This window comes from Ascaphus truei, chromosome 19 (assembly GCF_040206685.1).
Source record: "Ascaphus truei isolate aAscTru1 chromosome 19, aAscTru1.hap1, whole genome shotgun sequence".
Taxonomy (NCBI): domain Eukaryota; kingdom Metazoa; phylum Chordata; class Amphibia; order Anura; family Ascaphidae; genus Ascaphus; species Ascaphus truei.
The window spans coordinates 20110968-20126559 of record NC_134501.1 but is presented as its reverse complement, the minus strand read 5'-3'; the positions used below and the strand labels follow the sequence as shown (position 1 = coordinate 20126559).

The 15592-nt window shown below is 51.9% G+C and overlaps 2 protein-coding genes across 13 annotated transcripts in view; one reads left to right on the top strand and one right to left on the bottom strand.

Annotated features, from left to right (window-relative positions):
* PIEZO1 (piezo type mechanosensitive ion channel component 1 (Er blood group)) overlaps window positions 1–1665 on the top strand; it is a 113706-nt gene extending 112041 nt beyond the window's left edge. For 2 of the 6 annotated variants that reach the window (XM_075576784.1, XM_075576783.1), the window contains exon 51: window positions 58–1664. In XM_075576784.1, coding sequence (XP_075432899.1) covers window positions 58–307 — 250 coding nt within the window. In that variant the 3' untranslated portion in view covers window positions 308–1664. Of the gene's footprint in view, window positions 1–57 lie in introns of all 6 variants that reach the window. The other 4 variants (XR_012789137.1, XR_012789138.1, XR_012789140.1 and 1 more) reach the window with 4 other exon arrangements.
* CTU2 (cytosolic thiouridylase subunit 2) lies at window positions 1504–15591 on the bottom strand. Of its 7 annotated transcripts, XM_075576791.1 has the most exons (16): window positions 15506–15591; window positions 13750–13869; window positions 11986–12060; window positions 11772–11850; window positions 10724–10783; window positions 10147–10207; window positions 9262–9371; window positions 8127–8494; window positions 7725–7860; window positions 7404–7535; window positions 7165–7256; window positions 6419–6519; window positions 6066–6222; window positions 5540–5606; window positions 5013–5071; window positions 1504–2099 (listed from the first exon to the last, which is right to left on the bottom strand). In XM_075576791.1, exons 2-16 carry the CDS (start codon window positions 13809–13811, stop codon window positions 2039–2041), a joined length of 1620 nt encoding a protein of 539 aa, XP_075432906.1. In that variant the 5' UTR covers window positions 13812–13869; window positions 15506–15591; the 3' UTR covers window positions 1504–2038. The 7 variants fall into 7 exon arrangements, with proteins under 7 accessions (XP_075432906.1, XP_075432903.1, XP_075432908.1 ...); XM_075576788.1 differs by lacking the exon at window positions 13750–13869 and having other exon boundaries at window positions 10724–10884; XM_075576793.1 differs by lacking the exon at window positions 13750–13869 and having other exon boundaries at window positions 15506–15585.
* Window position 15592: the final 1 nt, after the last annotated feature.

Sequence of the window (15592 nt, the reverse complement as noted above, 5' to 3'; positions counted from 1 at the left end):
ATGAAGGCGATGGGTACTGTTCTCTGCAGTAATACTGTGCGCGTCTCCCTCCTGCAGGATTATGGGTCTGTACGTCTCCATTGTGCTGGTCATCGGAAAGTTTGTGCGCGGATTCTTCAGCGAGATCTCGCACTCCATCATGTTCGAGGAGCTGCCGTGCGTGGATCGGATTCTCAAGCTGTGCCAGAACATTTACGTGGTGCGGGAGCGCGGCGAGCTGGCGCTGGAGGAGGAGCTTTACGCCAAGCTCATCTTCCTGTACCGCTCGCCAGAAACCATGATCAAGTGGACCATCGAGAAGGATTAGTGATGGGGGAACATGGCAGGGGACAGCGTCTGCGCACCGTGATCCCTCCACTCGGCTGCGGGGGGGTCGCAATTCACCTAAAAACGTTTGAATGCTGGAAGTGTCAGAACCCTTGAGGAAGGCGGTCTTGGCGATCGGAACTTCTGACGGCAGCGGAAGCGTTTAATAGTCGGTTTTGGAAGATGGTGGTGGTGGCGGCAAAGCAACTGGCAGGAGAAAGATAACACTACAGAAGGAACCATCCTAACCCGTTCCTACACATTACATTAGCAGATGGATTCCCGGCTCCCCGACGCGTTTCAGAGTGAGGTCACAATGTAACGCAGCCTTTCCTAAGAGCATGGTGATGCCAGCTGGCTAAGGAGAGCCCGTCCTCCTCCAGAACGTAATATGGTGAAGGTTAACTAATCTCCAGGAATCTTCATCTGCTGCTGTTACGTCCACACGATTCAGCTCCCAGAAACAAACCCATTGATCTTTCCGAAGCCGTAGGAAAGAAATGGTGGTTGTGTGTGTGGCGGCAGGGCGGGGAGGGTTGGTATGGAGAGTAACCGTGCCCCCTCTGGGTAAGGTCCTGTTTTATGGTCACAGGAAGGTGAAGGACTTGTGAAAGACAAGCTCATATTTAAAAACCGATTTCAATGCTGTGCAAGTGACTGAGCCTCCAGCAGTGAAGGTGTTAATGAGAAGCTGGCAAATCAGATGCCAGGCATCGGACTGTACCGAAAATAAAATATTCCACACTGCGCAATACTGCAGGATCCAGGTCCAGACACACAATACTGCAGGATCCAGGTCCAGACACACAATACTGCAGGATCCAGGTCCAGACACACAATACTGCAGGATGCAGGTCAGGTCTTACACACACACACAATACTGCAAGATCCAGGTCAGGTCTTACACACACACACAATACTGCAAGATCCAGGTCAGGTCTTACACACACACACAATACTGCAGGATCCAGGTCAGGTCTTACACACACACAAATACTGCAAGATCCAGGTCAGGTCTTACACACACACACAATACTGCAGGATCCAGGTCAGGTCTTACACACACACAAATACTGCAAGATCCAGGTCAGGTCTTGTACACACACGCACGTACGTGTACACACACACACACACACACACACACACACACACACACACACACACACACACACAAATACTGCAAGATCCAGATTACGATGACTTTCACAATAAGTAACTTGTTTTTATTATTAAAAATGGCTTCTGTGAAATGCTGTGCTTTTGGTATTTTCTCTGAGCAGAAATGTTCAGCTATGAATAGTCTAGTTTGGGCACAGTCTGAATGGATAGTTACATTTATTTAACCTTTTAATTATTGGGGGAGGAAAAATAAATAAAATAACGGTTCTCTCGAGCAGTGAAAAATGTATTCAAATTTTGACTTTTATACTAAATCTGACTTAAAACTGTATTTTAGATGGTACAGAAGGATCAGTAAAACAAGTATTAAAAACATTTTGCCCATAAAAATCTAATTAAAAAGAGAAAGAAAAAAGACACAAAAAAACTAAGTATGGAACTTTTCCCTTTTCCCCCATAATGCATGTTCCCCTCCACGGCAGCAAAGGGTTAATAGTCGATCTTTCTGGCCGGCAGGAAAGGGGATAATCGGTGGGGTGTCCTCACAGGGCGAGTCACTCTCCGTGCGATTACCTTGCGCCGTTGCGAAACATGTGTGGGGCACACGTCCGTGTCACATGTCACCAGAGCCATCCTCGAGCAGAAACTCCTGTATCTCTTTCCTCATCTCAAACCTGGTGAGAAGGGCGGGAGGGGGGAGAGCGTTAAGGAATAGAAAGTGACCCCCTGCAACGTGCGCACAATGTTTGGGGTTCACGAAGTAGAAACATTGTAACAAATTCCACGAAATATTACCGGGTCATTGTAACTGAATATATAGGGGGCTCTTAATTTACAGCGAGGGGTAAGTCCGAGCCCCAAAGGGACTGTGTGCCCGTTAATTTTACTGCAACTGCTCAAGCAGAACGTACATTTTCTGTCACACTGAAGCTCAGTCAGAGATAAAGCACAGATGTTGAAGCATGGTCATCGTGTGCAAGTCGGGGTCATCCCTTTAAAGTTGGAGGAAAGGAGATTTCACCAGCAACAAAGGAAAAGGTTCTTTACAGTAAGGGCAGTGACAATGTGGAATTCATTACCCATGGAGACTGTCAGATACAATAGATTTGTTAAAAAAATGGTTGGACATCTTTTTAGAAAGGAAAGTTATACAGGGATATACCTAATAAGTATACATGGGAAGGATGTTGATCCAGGGAGTAATCCGATTGCCAATTCTTGGAGCCAGGAAGGAATTTCTTTTTCCCCTTGAGATTTCACTGGGGTTTTTGTTTGCCTTCCTCTGGATCAATAAGTAAGTATAGATATAGGACCAAGTATCTGTCTAAATTTAGCATAGGTTGATCATGATGGACGAATGTCTTTTTTTCAACCCCATCTTCTAAGTAAGTCTGTTACTTTATACCACTGGCCCTTATACTTGCCCAGCCCTTTAGAAGAGAGTTGCAGGGAACATGATGTGGCGAATGGGAAGGAAACCTAGGACCCAGTACCAGGAGAGCAAATAGGGAAGGAGATGAATGTCCCTTAAATCAATGCACAACTCCTAAGGAGACATAGGCTATCAATATAGCTGCAATGGGCTAGTGGTCCTCGGGAGTGACATTTGGATATAGATGGATAAAAAGATCACCCATGCATGGACAGAAAGTACCAACGCTGCATGGTAACTGTGTGTTAAAAATAACTTTATTCAGCATGTCCATAAAATAAGTACGGAGTAATAACTGGATTAATAAGTAGCACTAGCTACAACCGATAGTAACTACTGTACAACAGTAACAAATGATAACCTGTAATCCGGCCGACAGAAGAGCACCCCCCACTGGCAGAGGATGTGTAGGGGGTTCACGCAGACAGTTGCCGTAATAACTGTCAAGCTGCCTATATGACGAATGATAAGTCTGGTATGGTCTCATTCTCACTCATGGAGAACAAAGGGTCCCCTGTGAAAATATAGATCAGGGGTCTCAAAACAGTCCAAGGGCCACCAACAGGCCAGGTTTTTTTGAATATCCCTGCTTCAGCACAGGTGGCTCAGTCAAAGACAGCCACCTGTGCTGAAGCAGGGATATGCAAAACAAGGATGGTATGCTGCACACTGAATAAATAAATCAAATACATACAGTTACCGGTGCTGCTGGTTCAAGGAGAACCTGTCAAAGAGCCCAAGCTCAGTAAGTGGGAAGGATCCAGAGTGCTAAGGATTTTATAATCAGAAAGTGAATTTATTTAGCCACACAACGTTTCGACCAGCAAACGTGGTCTTTATCAAGTGACGAGACACATTCACTTTCTGATTATAAAATCCATAGTGCTCTGGATCCTTCCCATTTACCCAAGCACGGATATCCATAAAACCTGGCCTGTTGGTGGACAGTGAGTTTGAGCCCCCTGATAATACCACCGGAATCCGGGATAGGGAGGAGCCTCCTGCCCCTCTCTGACATACCATCACTGGCTTGCAAATAAGAAGCTGCCCGAAGTAAGGGGTTGCTGTACGATGGCCAGGTGGGGAGAAGGTACACCATGTGCTGGGGTGAGCTGAACACAAAATATATATTACCCACACTCCAGCAGAGGATAATGGTCAGTGATTATTAAAGTTAACAATACTGATATTTAATCATGAGTGATCCCTCATGAGGGACTGCTGTCTGGCACCCACGGAGGTAGCAGAGATATCCCCCTTAGGGCCGTGCTGTACTGTTTGCGGCCGTGCGTGCGCGTGTAGAGATTGTGAATTATGTATAAAATAATATTTAAAAAATAAATATATTTTTTTATTTATTTACCTTGATACACACATACATTTAAGCGCCGGTAGCGGCGCAAAATCATCTTTTTCCAGTCTTCGCCGCTGTCTGTCGGCTCCCCTCTCCCTGCCATGCGCGGCGCCATTATAGAACTAAAATTCCACGCGCACGGCCCTAAAGGCACGTTCTAAAGTGCTTGGCCTGTTATCACACACGAGGCTGCTTTTAGGCAGCCAGAAGCAGCGATACTACAGTGATCCAGGGTAATGCTGAATTACATACAACAGGATCGAGTGCCTATTTAAATCGGGGGGGGGGGGGATTACGAGATTACTATGGCTGACGAGATAGCAACCGGGACACAGGCAGCGCGGGGAGAAGCACCGGTATGTGCCGCTTCCTGGACTCTGCGCTGACGTCAGCGCGTCTTCCCGACACGCACATCTCGCGTATCAAGATACGATTTGTCACTTTCACTTAGGTGCACCCACTAATCCCAATTGTGGGATCTACTCTGTGCTGAGCGGCGGGCTCCTCTGGGTTTAGTATTGAGCCCAGCGTCTACAGATAGAGGGGTTTATCTGCCCAGTCACAAAGAAATCTGACTAAGCTCTATGGCGCAGGGACTGTGCTGAAAACTTCAGTCTGTACACCGCAGGGCTATAGCCTTAATTATTATAACATTAATTAACCTGCACTGTACACCTAATGATTGCCGCCTTCCATTCGCTGCCATGTGGTAGACTGGCATGTCCAACCCTTTCCATGACACTTATGGATGTTAGCATGGATCTAAATTCCCCGCTGGCTGCAGCCCCGCACGTAGGTTACCTGTGGCTCCTGTGCTGTGCCTCATGGAGGATGTATTCGGGTAGGACTTCTACAGACTTCTGCGGGGAGACAAACAGGTTCCGTGAGCTGAAGCAGCGCGTGGCAGAGACAAACCCTGATAACGTTCGTTGGATACAGACGACTCTTGTAGAGTCCCTACTATCTCAAGAGCTATGCTGGGGCGACTAAAACCACAGAGTAAGGAAGTGAGGGGGCCTGGGATTCCTAACACGTGGCAGGAGGAAGAAAGCCTGCACTGCTACCAACTGTAAGAGACGTGTCGGCCTGCACATGTTTGTCAGAACCCCTATCCCGGCCAACTCCAGTCCTCAAGAGCCACCAACAGGTCAGGTTTTCAGGAAATCCCTGCTTCAGCACAAATGGCTGTCAAGGACTGCATCACCTGTGCTGAAGCAGGGATACCCTGAAAACCTCACCTGCTGGTGGCCCTTGAGGACTGGCGTTGGCCACCCCTGCCCTATACATTCATATTGCAAGGTTTAACCACAACACAAATCCAAACTCACCAGCTCCTTCACGGTCAGCCTGCAGCCGTAGCACAGCATGTGAATAAAGCCAGCCGCTCCGGCCACGCTGGGGAAGAGACCAGGCTTCAAACACCAAGACATGGAGGCAGGTACAGCTGCATGAGTACGCACAGACATGCAAGTACAGCTACATAAGTGTTACACACACACAAACACACACACACACACACACACACACACACACCTGCATAAGTGCGCACAGACACGCAAGTCCAGCTGCATAAGTGCGTGCACACACACCTGCATGAGTACGCAGACATGCAAGTACAGCTGCATAAGTGCGCGCACACACACAGCTATATGAGTACACGTATGCACACGTACAGCTGCTCGAGTACACATACCTACACACATGTACTGCTGCATGAGTACACGCATAGGTACAGCCGCATGAGCAGACACACGTTATGTTTAGCAAAGTCAAATATTGTGCTGCTGCGGACAATAAAGCTGCACGTGAAGGATTGACGCGGATGTTTGGTGAACAGGACAAGCCGCCACTCACCTCGTGAGACAGGGAGGCTCCTGTTCTGCTTTCTTGCAGCCCTGTGCTCCCCTGCAGCAAGGTTTCCCAGAGTCCTTAGCGGGAGCTGCCGGGTCTGAGGGTCCCTTCTGGGAGAGGCGCTCGGAGAGCTGTGTGGCATGGAACGCAGAGGCGATGCCTGCAGGGAGAGATGGTTAGAAGTGACGTGTCACCTCCCGGCGTTCAGCCCAGAAGGGACGGGACACGGCAGCCTCTCTCCCAGGACCCCTGTGTGTGGGACAGGGGACAGGAACCCTAATAACTTATCCCGAATCAGATAGGAAAGAGCAAAAAGGGTCCTCAAAGCCAAGTCATCCATCCCTGAGGAGTCTTACCAACATGCGTGTCCAAAGTGCACAGACAGAGCAGACATCTTTCCTGCGGGCCACTCTCCTGACTGGTATCTGTGCTGGATATGTTTAACTTCTCACTGGTCCTAAAGTAAAAAAGGTTACACATCAGTACTGAGCACAACAGGATTAACCCATTCAGTGCTGATAGCATAACAGGCGGTATTAGTAGGAGTCACGGGTATCCCTCAGCGTTTAAGTGACACGCAAGCGAGCATTATACACAACACCAGCTCTGCTTTTACCATATGCGAAAATACCCTTCTCTGACCACAGCGGCTGCCATCTTAAGTGTGACCCGCAGTAATTCACAAGCTGTGCTTTTATTTTGACCTCAACTTTGTTTATTGCTAGAAGTGAGAAATGACACGTGTAGGTAAGGAAGGTCGGCAAGAAGGCATTACTGGAAAAGGTGCAACTCACAGAGCCAACCAAAAAACCTTCAGCGACATGAAGATGCAGCAAAAAGGGACACTTCTTACCCTTATCCCAACCGGTCCTAAACACAGAGCCAATAAAGAAAATGGGAGAGGGGTACAAAAGGCAACCATCCACCCAGATGTTACTATTTAACCATGTCACTGCCATTAGAACACATTGGTGCTAGGAGAGGCTGTCCCCTTAACCATGTCACTGCGGTTAGTACACCTTGGTGCTAGTAGAGGCTGTCCCTGTATTTGCTTCTGTAGGGGATACTGACGCCTGTCCTCCCATAAGGGTGACCCCGTTACCTGTACACTGTGCTCACTGTAGAAGGGAAATCTGCCTGCAGTTTGGTGATAAAGGATTCTGACAGTTGCTGGATGCTGCTATTCTCAGGAACCTGGAGACCAAGCACAGGAGGAAGAGGAGTCAAGTGTCAGCTTTACACAATCTGCCTCCGCCTCTTCTGCTGGGAAGCGGTTCCATGCACCCACTACCAGCTCAAGAATGCTACAGTGGGATGGCAGAAGTCACAGGTTCCTTGTACCTTGGTGTCCAACGTTGGGATGAAGACGGAGGGGACTTGGAACAGCCTGTTGTAGAAGGAGATTTCTTTCAGCGAATATTCCCTCATGGGACGGATCACAGAAACATCCCTGTATCGGCTGTCAGAGAAACCCTACAGAGAAGGGGGAGGGGGCGGGAGAGGAAGGAATAGAGAGGGAGTAAATATGCAACACCAATTATAAACACATTTACACACACCTCTCAGAGCATATGTTGTGTCGCTGACTGCGGATATTCTGTGTCGCCTCCACCGAGGACGCTAGCAGATCGGGACACAGACTCCCCTCCGTTGGATTCTCACCGTGTCTAGCGCTAGGAAGGCCCCGCGTCCCAGCGAGATGTTGGCGAGCAGACGGACGGCGAGGCGTGTGCAGCTCTCCCCGCTCATCACCTTGGAGTAACCGCAGCTCCGAGCCGTGTGCATGATCAGGTGAGTCCTGGACACGGGGAGATTGCATGACGTTAATACCACTGCACGGCTGAAGCGGTTACCTGCAGAATATAGCGGGGAGGAGTATCACACAAACACACAATGCAACAGAGGAAAGAGGGAGACAATAAGGCTGCACACACCACACACACACACAATATGGTGACAACACACAAGGCCAATAAGTCCTTAAGACCCAGTGCACAGTAAAATCATCACACACACACACACACACGGTTGTGTCGGACACAGAGGTTTCAGAGCGGATCTCACCGCAGGGTATGAAGCAGCTCCTGTTTAGCAGTTAGTGTCTTGGCGGAAGTGAAGAGCTGTGTTAATTTGCAGGTGTGTGCAGCAGGAGGGCGACTGCAGATAGCACTGTTTGTCAGAGCAGTGCTGCCTCCCGGTGCTGCAGGAGGGCGACTGCAGATAGCACTGTTTGTCAGAGCAGTGCTGCCTCCCGGTGCTGCAGAGTCTTTGGTGCTGAGCTGTGCCAGCTTCTCCAGGGCATCAGAGTGTCCTCCCTCCCCCTGTGCTCGCTGCTGCCCCATGAAATTGCCCACTGCCTGCTTGTAATTCTGCCCCAGCACAGACACGTCTGGGAGATTACTCTGAAGGATGGATTCCGGGAGGAAGAAAACCTGCGGCCAGGAGAGAGGGGACGTCAGAAGGGGCCCGCCGCGAGACCGCCGCCAGAAGGGGCCCACCGCGAGACCGCCGCCAGAAGGGGCCCGCCGCGAGACCGCCGTCAGAAGGGGCCCGCCGCGAGACCGCCGTCAGAAGGGGCCCGCCGCGAGACCGCCGCCAGAAGGGGCCCACCGCGAGACCGCCGTCAGAAGGGGCCCCCCGCGAGACCGCCGCCAGAAGGGGCCCGCCGCGAGACCGCCGCCAGAAGGGGCCCGCCGCGAGACCGCCGTCAGAAGGGGCCCGCCGCGAGACCGCCGCCAGAAGGGGCCCACCGCGAGACCGCCGCCAGAAGGGGCCCACCGCGAGACCGCCGTCAGAAGGGGCCCGCCGCGAGACCGCCGCCAGAAGGGGCCCGCCGCGAGACCGCCGCCAGAAGGGGCCCACCGCGAGACCGCCGTCAGAAGGGGCCCCCCGCGAGACCGCCGCCAGAAGGGGCCCACCGCGAGCCCGCCGCCAGAAGGGGCCCGCCGCGAGCCCGCCGCCAGAAGGGGCCCACCGCGAGACCGCCGCCAGAAGGGGCCCACCGCGAGACCGCCGCCAGAAGGGGCCCGCCGCGAGCCCGCCGCCAGAAGGGGCCCGCCGCGAGCCCGCCGTCAGAAGGGGCCCACCGCGAGACCGCCGTCAGAAGGGGCCCACCGCCAGAAGGGGCCCACCGCGAGACCACCGTCAGAAGGGGCCCACCGCATCTCAGGTTACCTGCCATACCGGGTGCCAATAATACCTGTTCCAGGTGCACGATGTGAAACGGAACGTCAGCCGCCTGAAGGACACATTGCACCTCAGAGAGCGTCTTCTCTCGCTCCTCCCAGCTCTGACCGCACGCGGCTCCCTCTGTGACATAGCAAGAGGGGGACGTGGTGAGTAACAAGGAAGGGTGCGACCCCGGCTCTTCCAGAAGTAAAAGCAGCACTGCAGGATCCAGCTTTATAGCATTGTCAGACACTTCATGCGGCTGTCACAGTGTCTCAGGGTCACAGCCTCAGGGTCACAGTCTCCATGCGGCGGGCACAGTGTCAGGGGCACAGTGTCAGGGGCACAGTGTCAGGGGCACAGTCTCAGGGTCACAGTGTCAGGGTCACAGTCTCAGGGTCACAGTCTCCATGCGGCTGTCACAGTCTCAGGGTCACAGTCTCCATGCGGCTGTCACAGTCTCAGGGTCACAGTCTCCATGCGGCTGTCACAGTCTCAGGGTCACAGTCTCCATGCGGCTGTCACAGTCTCAGGGTCACAGTCTTCATGCGGCTGTCACAGTCTCAGGGTCACAGTCTTCATGCGGCTGTCACAGTCTCAGGGTCACAGTCTTCATGCGGCTGTCACAGTCCCAGGGTCACAGTCTTCATGCGGCTGTCACAGTCCCGGGGTCAGTCTCCATGCGGCTGTCACAGTCCCAGGGTCACAGTCTTCATGCGGCTGTCACAGTCTCAGGGTCACAGTCTTCATGCGGCTGTCACAGTCTCAGGGTCACAGTCTTCATGCGGCTGTCACAGTGTCAGGGTCACAGTCTTCATGCGGCTGTCACAGTGTCAGGGTCACAGTCTTCATGCGGCTGTCACAGTCTCAGGGTCACAGTCTTCATGCGGCTGTCACAGTCTCAGGCCGGAATTACCATCAATGTAGAGAATCCCAGGGAGAAAACGCAACTTTTTAGGAGTATCGCGGCTCAACCCCTGAAAGAAAAAAAAGAGACTGTTATTGGTCAGAAATCACCACCCACAGTAAGCACAGCACTTATTCTGCTGCTAAACCCATAGCATCGGGTGTTCTGGTTACATCTGAATATTTCTTCAAATTAGAAAGTCCTGGAGAATTTCTAAGTGGTGATCTATGTGATGAGAGTGAGAGTGTGAGAGAGTGAGAGTGTGAGAGAGTGAGAGTGTGAGAGAGTGAGAGTGTGAGAGAGTGAGAGTGTGAGAGAGTGAGAGTGTGAGAGAGTGAGAGTGTGAGAGAGTGAGAGAGTGAGTGAGAGAGACAGTGAGAGAGACAGTGAGAGAGACAGTGAGAGAGACAGTGAGAGAGACAGTGAGAGAGACAGTGAGAGAGACAGTGAGAGAGACAGTGAGAGAGACAGTGAGAGAGACAGTGAGAGAGACAGTGAGAGAGACAGTGAGAGAGATTATTTTGCAGCAAATACTGTGAAGGACACAAAGAGCAGAATCTCAGCGCAGACTTGAGCGGGTCGTTACCTCTTGCACTTGCTGGATCATGGCGCTTGAAGAGGAACCACCAGAATACGCCAACAGAACCTGAGAGATACACAGCGTTACCATCAACTGGCACCAGCTCCGTAAGCCTGTGCTCACCCGACTGCTCTGAAGATGCCTCACGGAAACATGTAACTCCTTTACTGCTAGAGCAGAGGCTACAAGTTAGGCCGTGATTATACCGGAAAACACGCGCGGCGTTGCGCGGAGCGGCGCCAAAAGCTCTAACTATAATTCCAATTAACTGATCATATCGCTGGCGACGGTCGTGGCGAGCCGTACTGCGAAGCGGACGGCTGGGGAAGAGATTTCCAAAGTAGTTTTTCTCTGGTGACGGCCGCGTCACGTCAGCGGTTCAGCCAATGAGGGCAGGGTGATGTCAGAGGATAGCGCTGCCGCCCTTGGTATAATTGAGACTTTAAAGCGTTCAATTTAAGAATGTCCTGCAGCTTGAAGCAGCGCCGAGTATAACACACATTCGCCATCTAAAGCAGGGGTGCCCAAGTGCAGTCCTCAATATCCCCCAACAGGCCAGGTTTCAAGGCTACCCCAGCTTCAGCACCGGTAGCTCCATCAGTGACTTAGTCAAAGCCACTCAGTCGCAGACTGAGCCACCTGTGCTGAAGCAGGGACTGAGTGAGTCACCTGAAGCAGGGATATTCTGAAAGCCTGAACTGTTGGGGGGCGGGGGGTCTTGAGGACTGGAGTCGAGACCCCTGTTCTAAAGTAAAATAACTAAACAACAAAAACGTATTTGGAAGTTTTCGTGTTATTACAAATGCCCTGCCCCTAAATACAGCCATGTGCGACTCCAGCTGCTGTCCTATGTCTGAGCATTACTAAAACTGGGCCGCATTACCACCAAGACAGACTTGGCGAGAGCCTGTGCGCGCCGGCTGCTTTAAAGCTCCTTCAATGTGTGTACCACATATCCGTGAACTCTAAAACAAGAAAAAACACAGCTTCCCAAAGCCACATAACAAGCCCCTTCCCCTCCGCCCCGCCGCCTCCTGGAATGCTCTTCCTGTACCTTCTCTCCTGGGTAGATGACCCTGTTCTTGCCCAGCACGGCTCGGAATTTGTGCACAAAATACTCCTTGAAGCAGGGTCTTAAAATAAAAAAGGGGTCAATTCGCGCACGAGCACAGATCCTTTATCTTTACAGAGCGCTGACGGTGCACACAGGATCAACTAGAGAATCTCTCTCAGACCTGCACTTGATATCATCCATACAAAGCTCTTACCGGCAGAAGGCATCTCCCACCCGGATGATTAGGACAGCTGAACCTTCTTTGCATTTCATGCATTTTTGCCCCAGGCTGAAAAATATAGAGTTGGGGGAGGGGGGGGGGGTGAACAGGTAATCCTGAATTTTAACCTCACTCGATGCCAGCAGCATCCAAGTGCCACCAGACGTCCGGGATTACAACCATGTGATCGCGTCCGCGTCCCCCTCCCCCCCCCCCATTCACAGGACAGGCAGTGACGGATTTTCCATTAGGCCCGGGCAGCAAAATGTGGGGGCCCTCCTGCATACTTTAACCACGCTCTCTGGCCTATCGGGCCTGATGGGAAGTCACTTAGCTGTTGCAGCCGCCTCCCTGCTGCCGCTCTCCTCCTTCTGAACCACGGTGTCACCAACAAAACGTCACAGCGTCAAATGACGTTGCGTTACCATGGCAACGCGACTCGGCGTAACGTCCGCGTCGTCATTTGATGCTGCAGTTCAGGAGGAGGAGGGGGCGGCAGCAGCAATGAGGCAGCCGCAACAGCTAAGAGCAGCAGATTTTCAAATCAGCCACAGGACAGGGCCCCATTTCCATTTCAGCCAGGCTCTATGCTTCATGTCTCAGCCCTATCAGCACTGTGAAACGAGCATATATAAGATGACTTCCATGGTTAGGCACAGGGACCTCGGGTGTGCCACGGCCAATACCCGTAACATGTATGTCATTAGGTGGTGGGTGGTCCTGTGGTCCAGCTGTGTCATGTGTGGTTATCATGACAACTGACCGGTATAAGGGGGGAGGAGTGTGACAGTGTGCAGCATAAGAGTGACAGTACAGTGTGCGGCTTAAGCGAGTGACAGTGTGCGGCTTAAGCGAGTGACAGTGTGCGGCTTAAGCGAGTGACAGTGTGCGGCTTAAGCGAGTGACAGTGTGCGGCTTAAGAGAGTGACAGTGTGCGGCTTAAGAGAGTGACAGTGTGCGGCTTAAGAGAGTGACAGTGTGCGGCTTAAGAGAGTGACAGTGTGCGGCTTAAGAGAGTGACAGTGTGCGGCTTAAGAGAGTGACAGTGTGCGGCTTAAGAGAGTGACAGTGTGCGGCATAAGAGTGACAAGTGACAGTGTGCGGCATAAGAGTGACAAGTGACAGTGTGCGGCATAAGAGTGACAAGTGACAGTGTGCAGCATAAGAGTGACAAGTGACAGTGTGCAGCATAAGAGTGACAAGTGACAGTGTGCAGCATAAGAGTGACAAGTGACAGTGTGCAGCATAAGAGTGACAAGTGACAGTGTGCAGCATAAGAGTGACAAGTGACAGTGTGCAGCATAAGAGTGACAAGTGACAGTGTGCAGCATAAGAGTGACAAGTGACAGTGTGCAGCATAAGAGTGACAGTGTGCAGCATAAGAGTGACAGTGTGCAGCATAAGAGTGACAGTGTGCAGCATAAGAGTGACAGTGTGCAGCATAAGAGTGACAGTGTGCAGCATAAGAGTGACAGTGTGCAGCATAAGAGTGACAGTGTGCAGCATAAGAGTGACAGAGTGCAGCATAAGAGTGACAGTGTGCAGCATAAGAGTGACAGTGTGCAGCATAAGAGTGACAAGTGACAGTGTGCAGCATAAGAGTGACAGTGTGTGTGTGTGTGGGGGGGGGGTTAACGTACTCTATATAAATCAAACCACTGCTCCCCTCCATACCCGATTTCCGGCTCACGTCTCCCCACTTTGTTGCCCGGGTCTCCCCCACTTTCTTGCCCGGGTCTACCCCACTTTCCCCCTCACCTCTCGGCTTCCCTCCTCCGCAGCTCCCCGCAGTACCCGTCCTCCCCTTGCACCTGACACATGGCCGCAGCTCACACAGCACAACGTGCACTCCCAACACCCACTTCCGGCGCGTCCAATCTACGTCACAAACGCGTGATGTCACGGAGAACAATATAAACAGAGGCATTGACGCGATGCTCGCAACCGGGTGTAATCCTTTAGATGGCGTCTTCATGTCCAAATATACTATATATTACAGACCTGTGTGTCATTACTATAAATCATTTCAGGTTTAGAGCGTTAGAATGGTTATAATTATATTACATTGTATTATAGTTATATTGCATGTGGGAACAGTAAAACTTGAGGGTGGGAGGAGTAAGGCCGTGTTCAGGGTGGCTGCTAAGCGACGTGCGCGCGCACGTCCGTCGCAATTTCTCCACCGGCGGCAAAGTGTAGCGTTGACGCTGCTACATTTTGCCGCTACAACCAAAAATGATATTTGGGGCTACAGTCACGTCACGTGAGCTGGTCCAGCGAACCAGCTCCGTGACACATTCGTCCCGCCACGCCCCTCAAATGCCGCGACCCGACTCCTGCAGCCTGGGCACAGATCGCCGGGCTGCAGGAGCACGCTGTGGAGATTCGCACGGATGCTCGCATCCGTAGCAGCCATCATGATCTCGGCCTATCACGTGGGGGTGGGAGCAGTAACACGTGGAGCAGTAACACATATGGGTGGGAGCAGTAACACATAAGGGTGGGAGCAGTAACACATAAGGGTGGGAGCAGTAAGGCCGTGTTCAGGGTGGCTGCTATGCGACGTGCGCACGTCCGTCCGTCACAATATCAGGTTCGGTGGGAGTGTTCAAACTGAAAACCACCGGCAGCAAAGTGCAGCGTTGACACTGCTACATTTTGCCGCTACAACCTAAAATGATATTTGGGGCTGCAGTTGCGTCACGTGAGCTGATTCAGCAAACCAACTCCGTGACATGTTTGCCCCCCGCGCGCACCCAAATGCAGCGACCGACTCCTGCAGCCTGAACGCAGATCGCTGGGCTGCAGGAGCACGCGGGGGAGGCGCGCACCGACGCTCGCGTCCGTAGCAGCAACCCTGAACTCAGCCTAACACGTGAGGGCGGGAGCAGTAACACGTGGACCCGTAACACGTGGGGTGGGAGCAGTAACACGTGAGGGTGGGAGCAGTAACCCGTGAGGGTGGAAGGAGTAACACGTGGGGGTGGAGCAGTAACACATGCGGGTGGGATCAGCAACACGTGAGGGTGGGATCAGCAACACGTGAGGGTGGGCACTGGGAGCAGATGACTGGATGTTAGTTATGTGGAAGGTTCTGCTCAGTAATTCGGAAGCATAGTTATTATATTTACAGGGATCACACATTGCGTCAGTTACATGGGATTCTATGTGCTGGGCAGCAGATAGGCCGGACTGTGTGTACTTTATTATTACTACCCCTGCATGTGAAGTGTTTAGTGTACATCATACTGAGTAACAATGACTCTGCTCTGCCTCTATAAGTAACTCTCTGATATGTAATAATAGCCATGCCCTCTCTGAGTAACAATTACTCTGCACTATCTGATAAGTAATGATATCCATGCCCTCTCTGAGTAACAATAGCCCTGCTCTGCCCTCAGTCAAAATGGCGACGGGGGCCTCGGTGGTCGGTAATAATCTCTGTCAATTCGACTTATTCACAGTCGCCCTGCTCTATGACTGTGTTCCCCAGTACCCCTCTCCCCCGGCATACCCCGCTCCATGGACCCTATTAATCGCTGCTAATGAGACCGAGGCCTGGTTGTGTTTCCATGGTGACGTTGGGTGTCTGCGCGGCGCG

What these genes read in the sequence shown, in the direction of transcription:
- CTU2 (XM_075576788.1), bottom strand. Translation starts at nt 12,048, where the DNA reads ATGCATGAAATGCAAAGAAGGTTCAGCTGTCCTAATCATCCGGGTGGG. An exon ending in GTGGGAGATGCCTTCTGCCG is followed by an intron (nt 11,851 to 11,985) that starts GTAAGAGCTTTG and finishes TTTTATTTTAAG; the next exon opens with ACCCTGCTTCAAGGAGTATT. An exon ending in ACATCGTGCACCTGGAACAG is followed by an intron (nt 8,495 to 9,261) that starts GTATTATTGGCA and finishes TCCTGGCCGCAG; the next exon opens with GTTTTCTTCCTCCCGGAATC.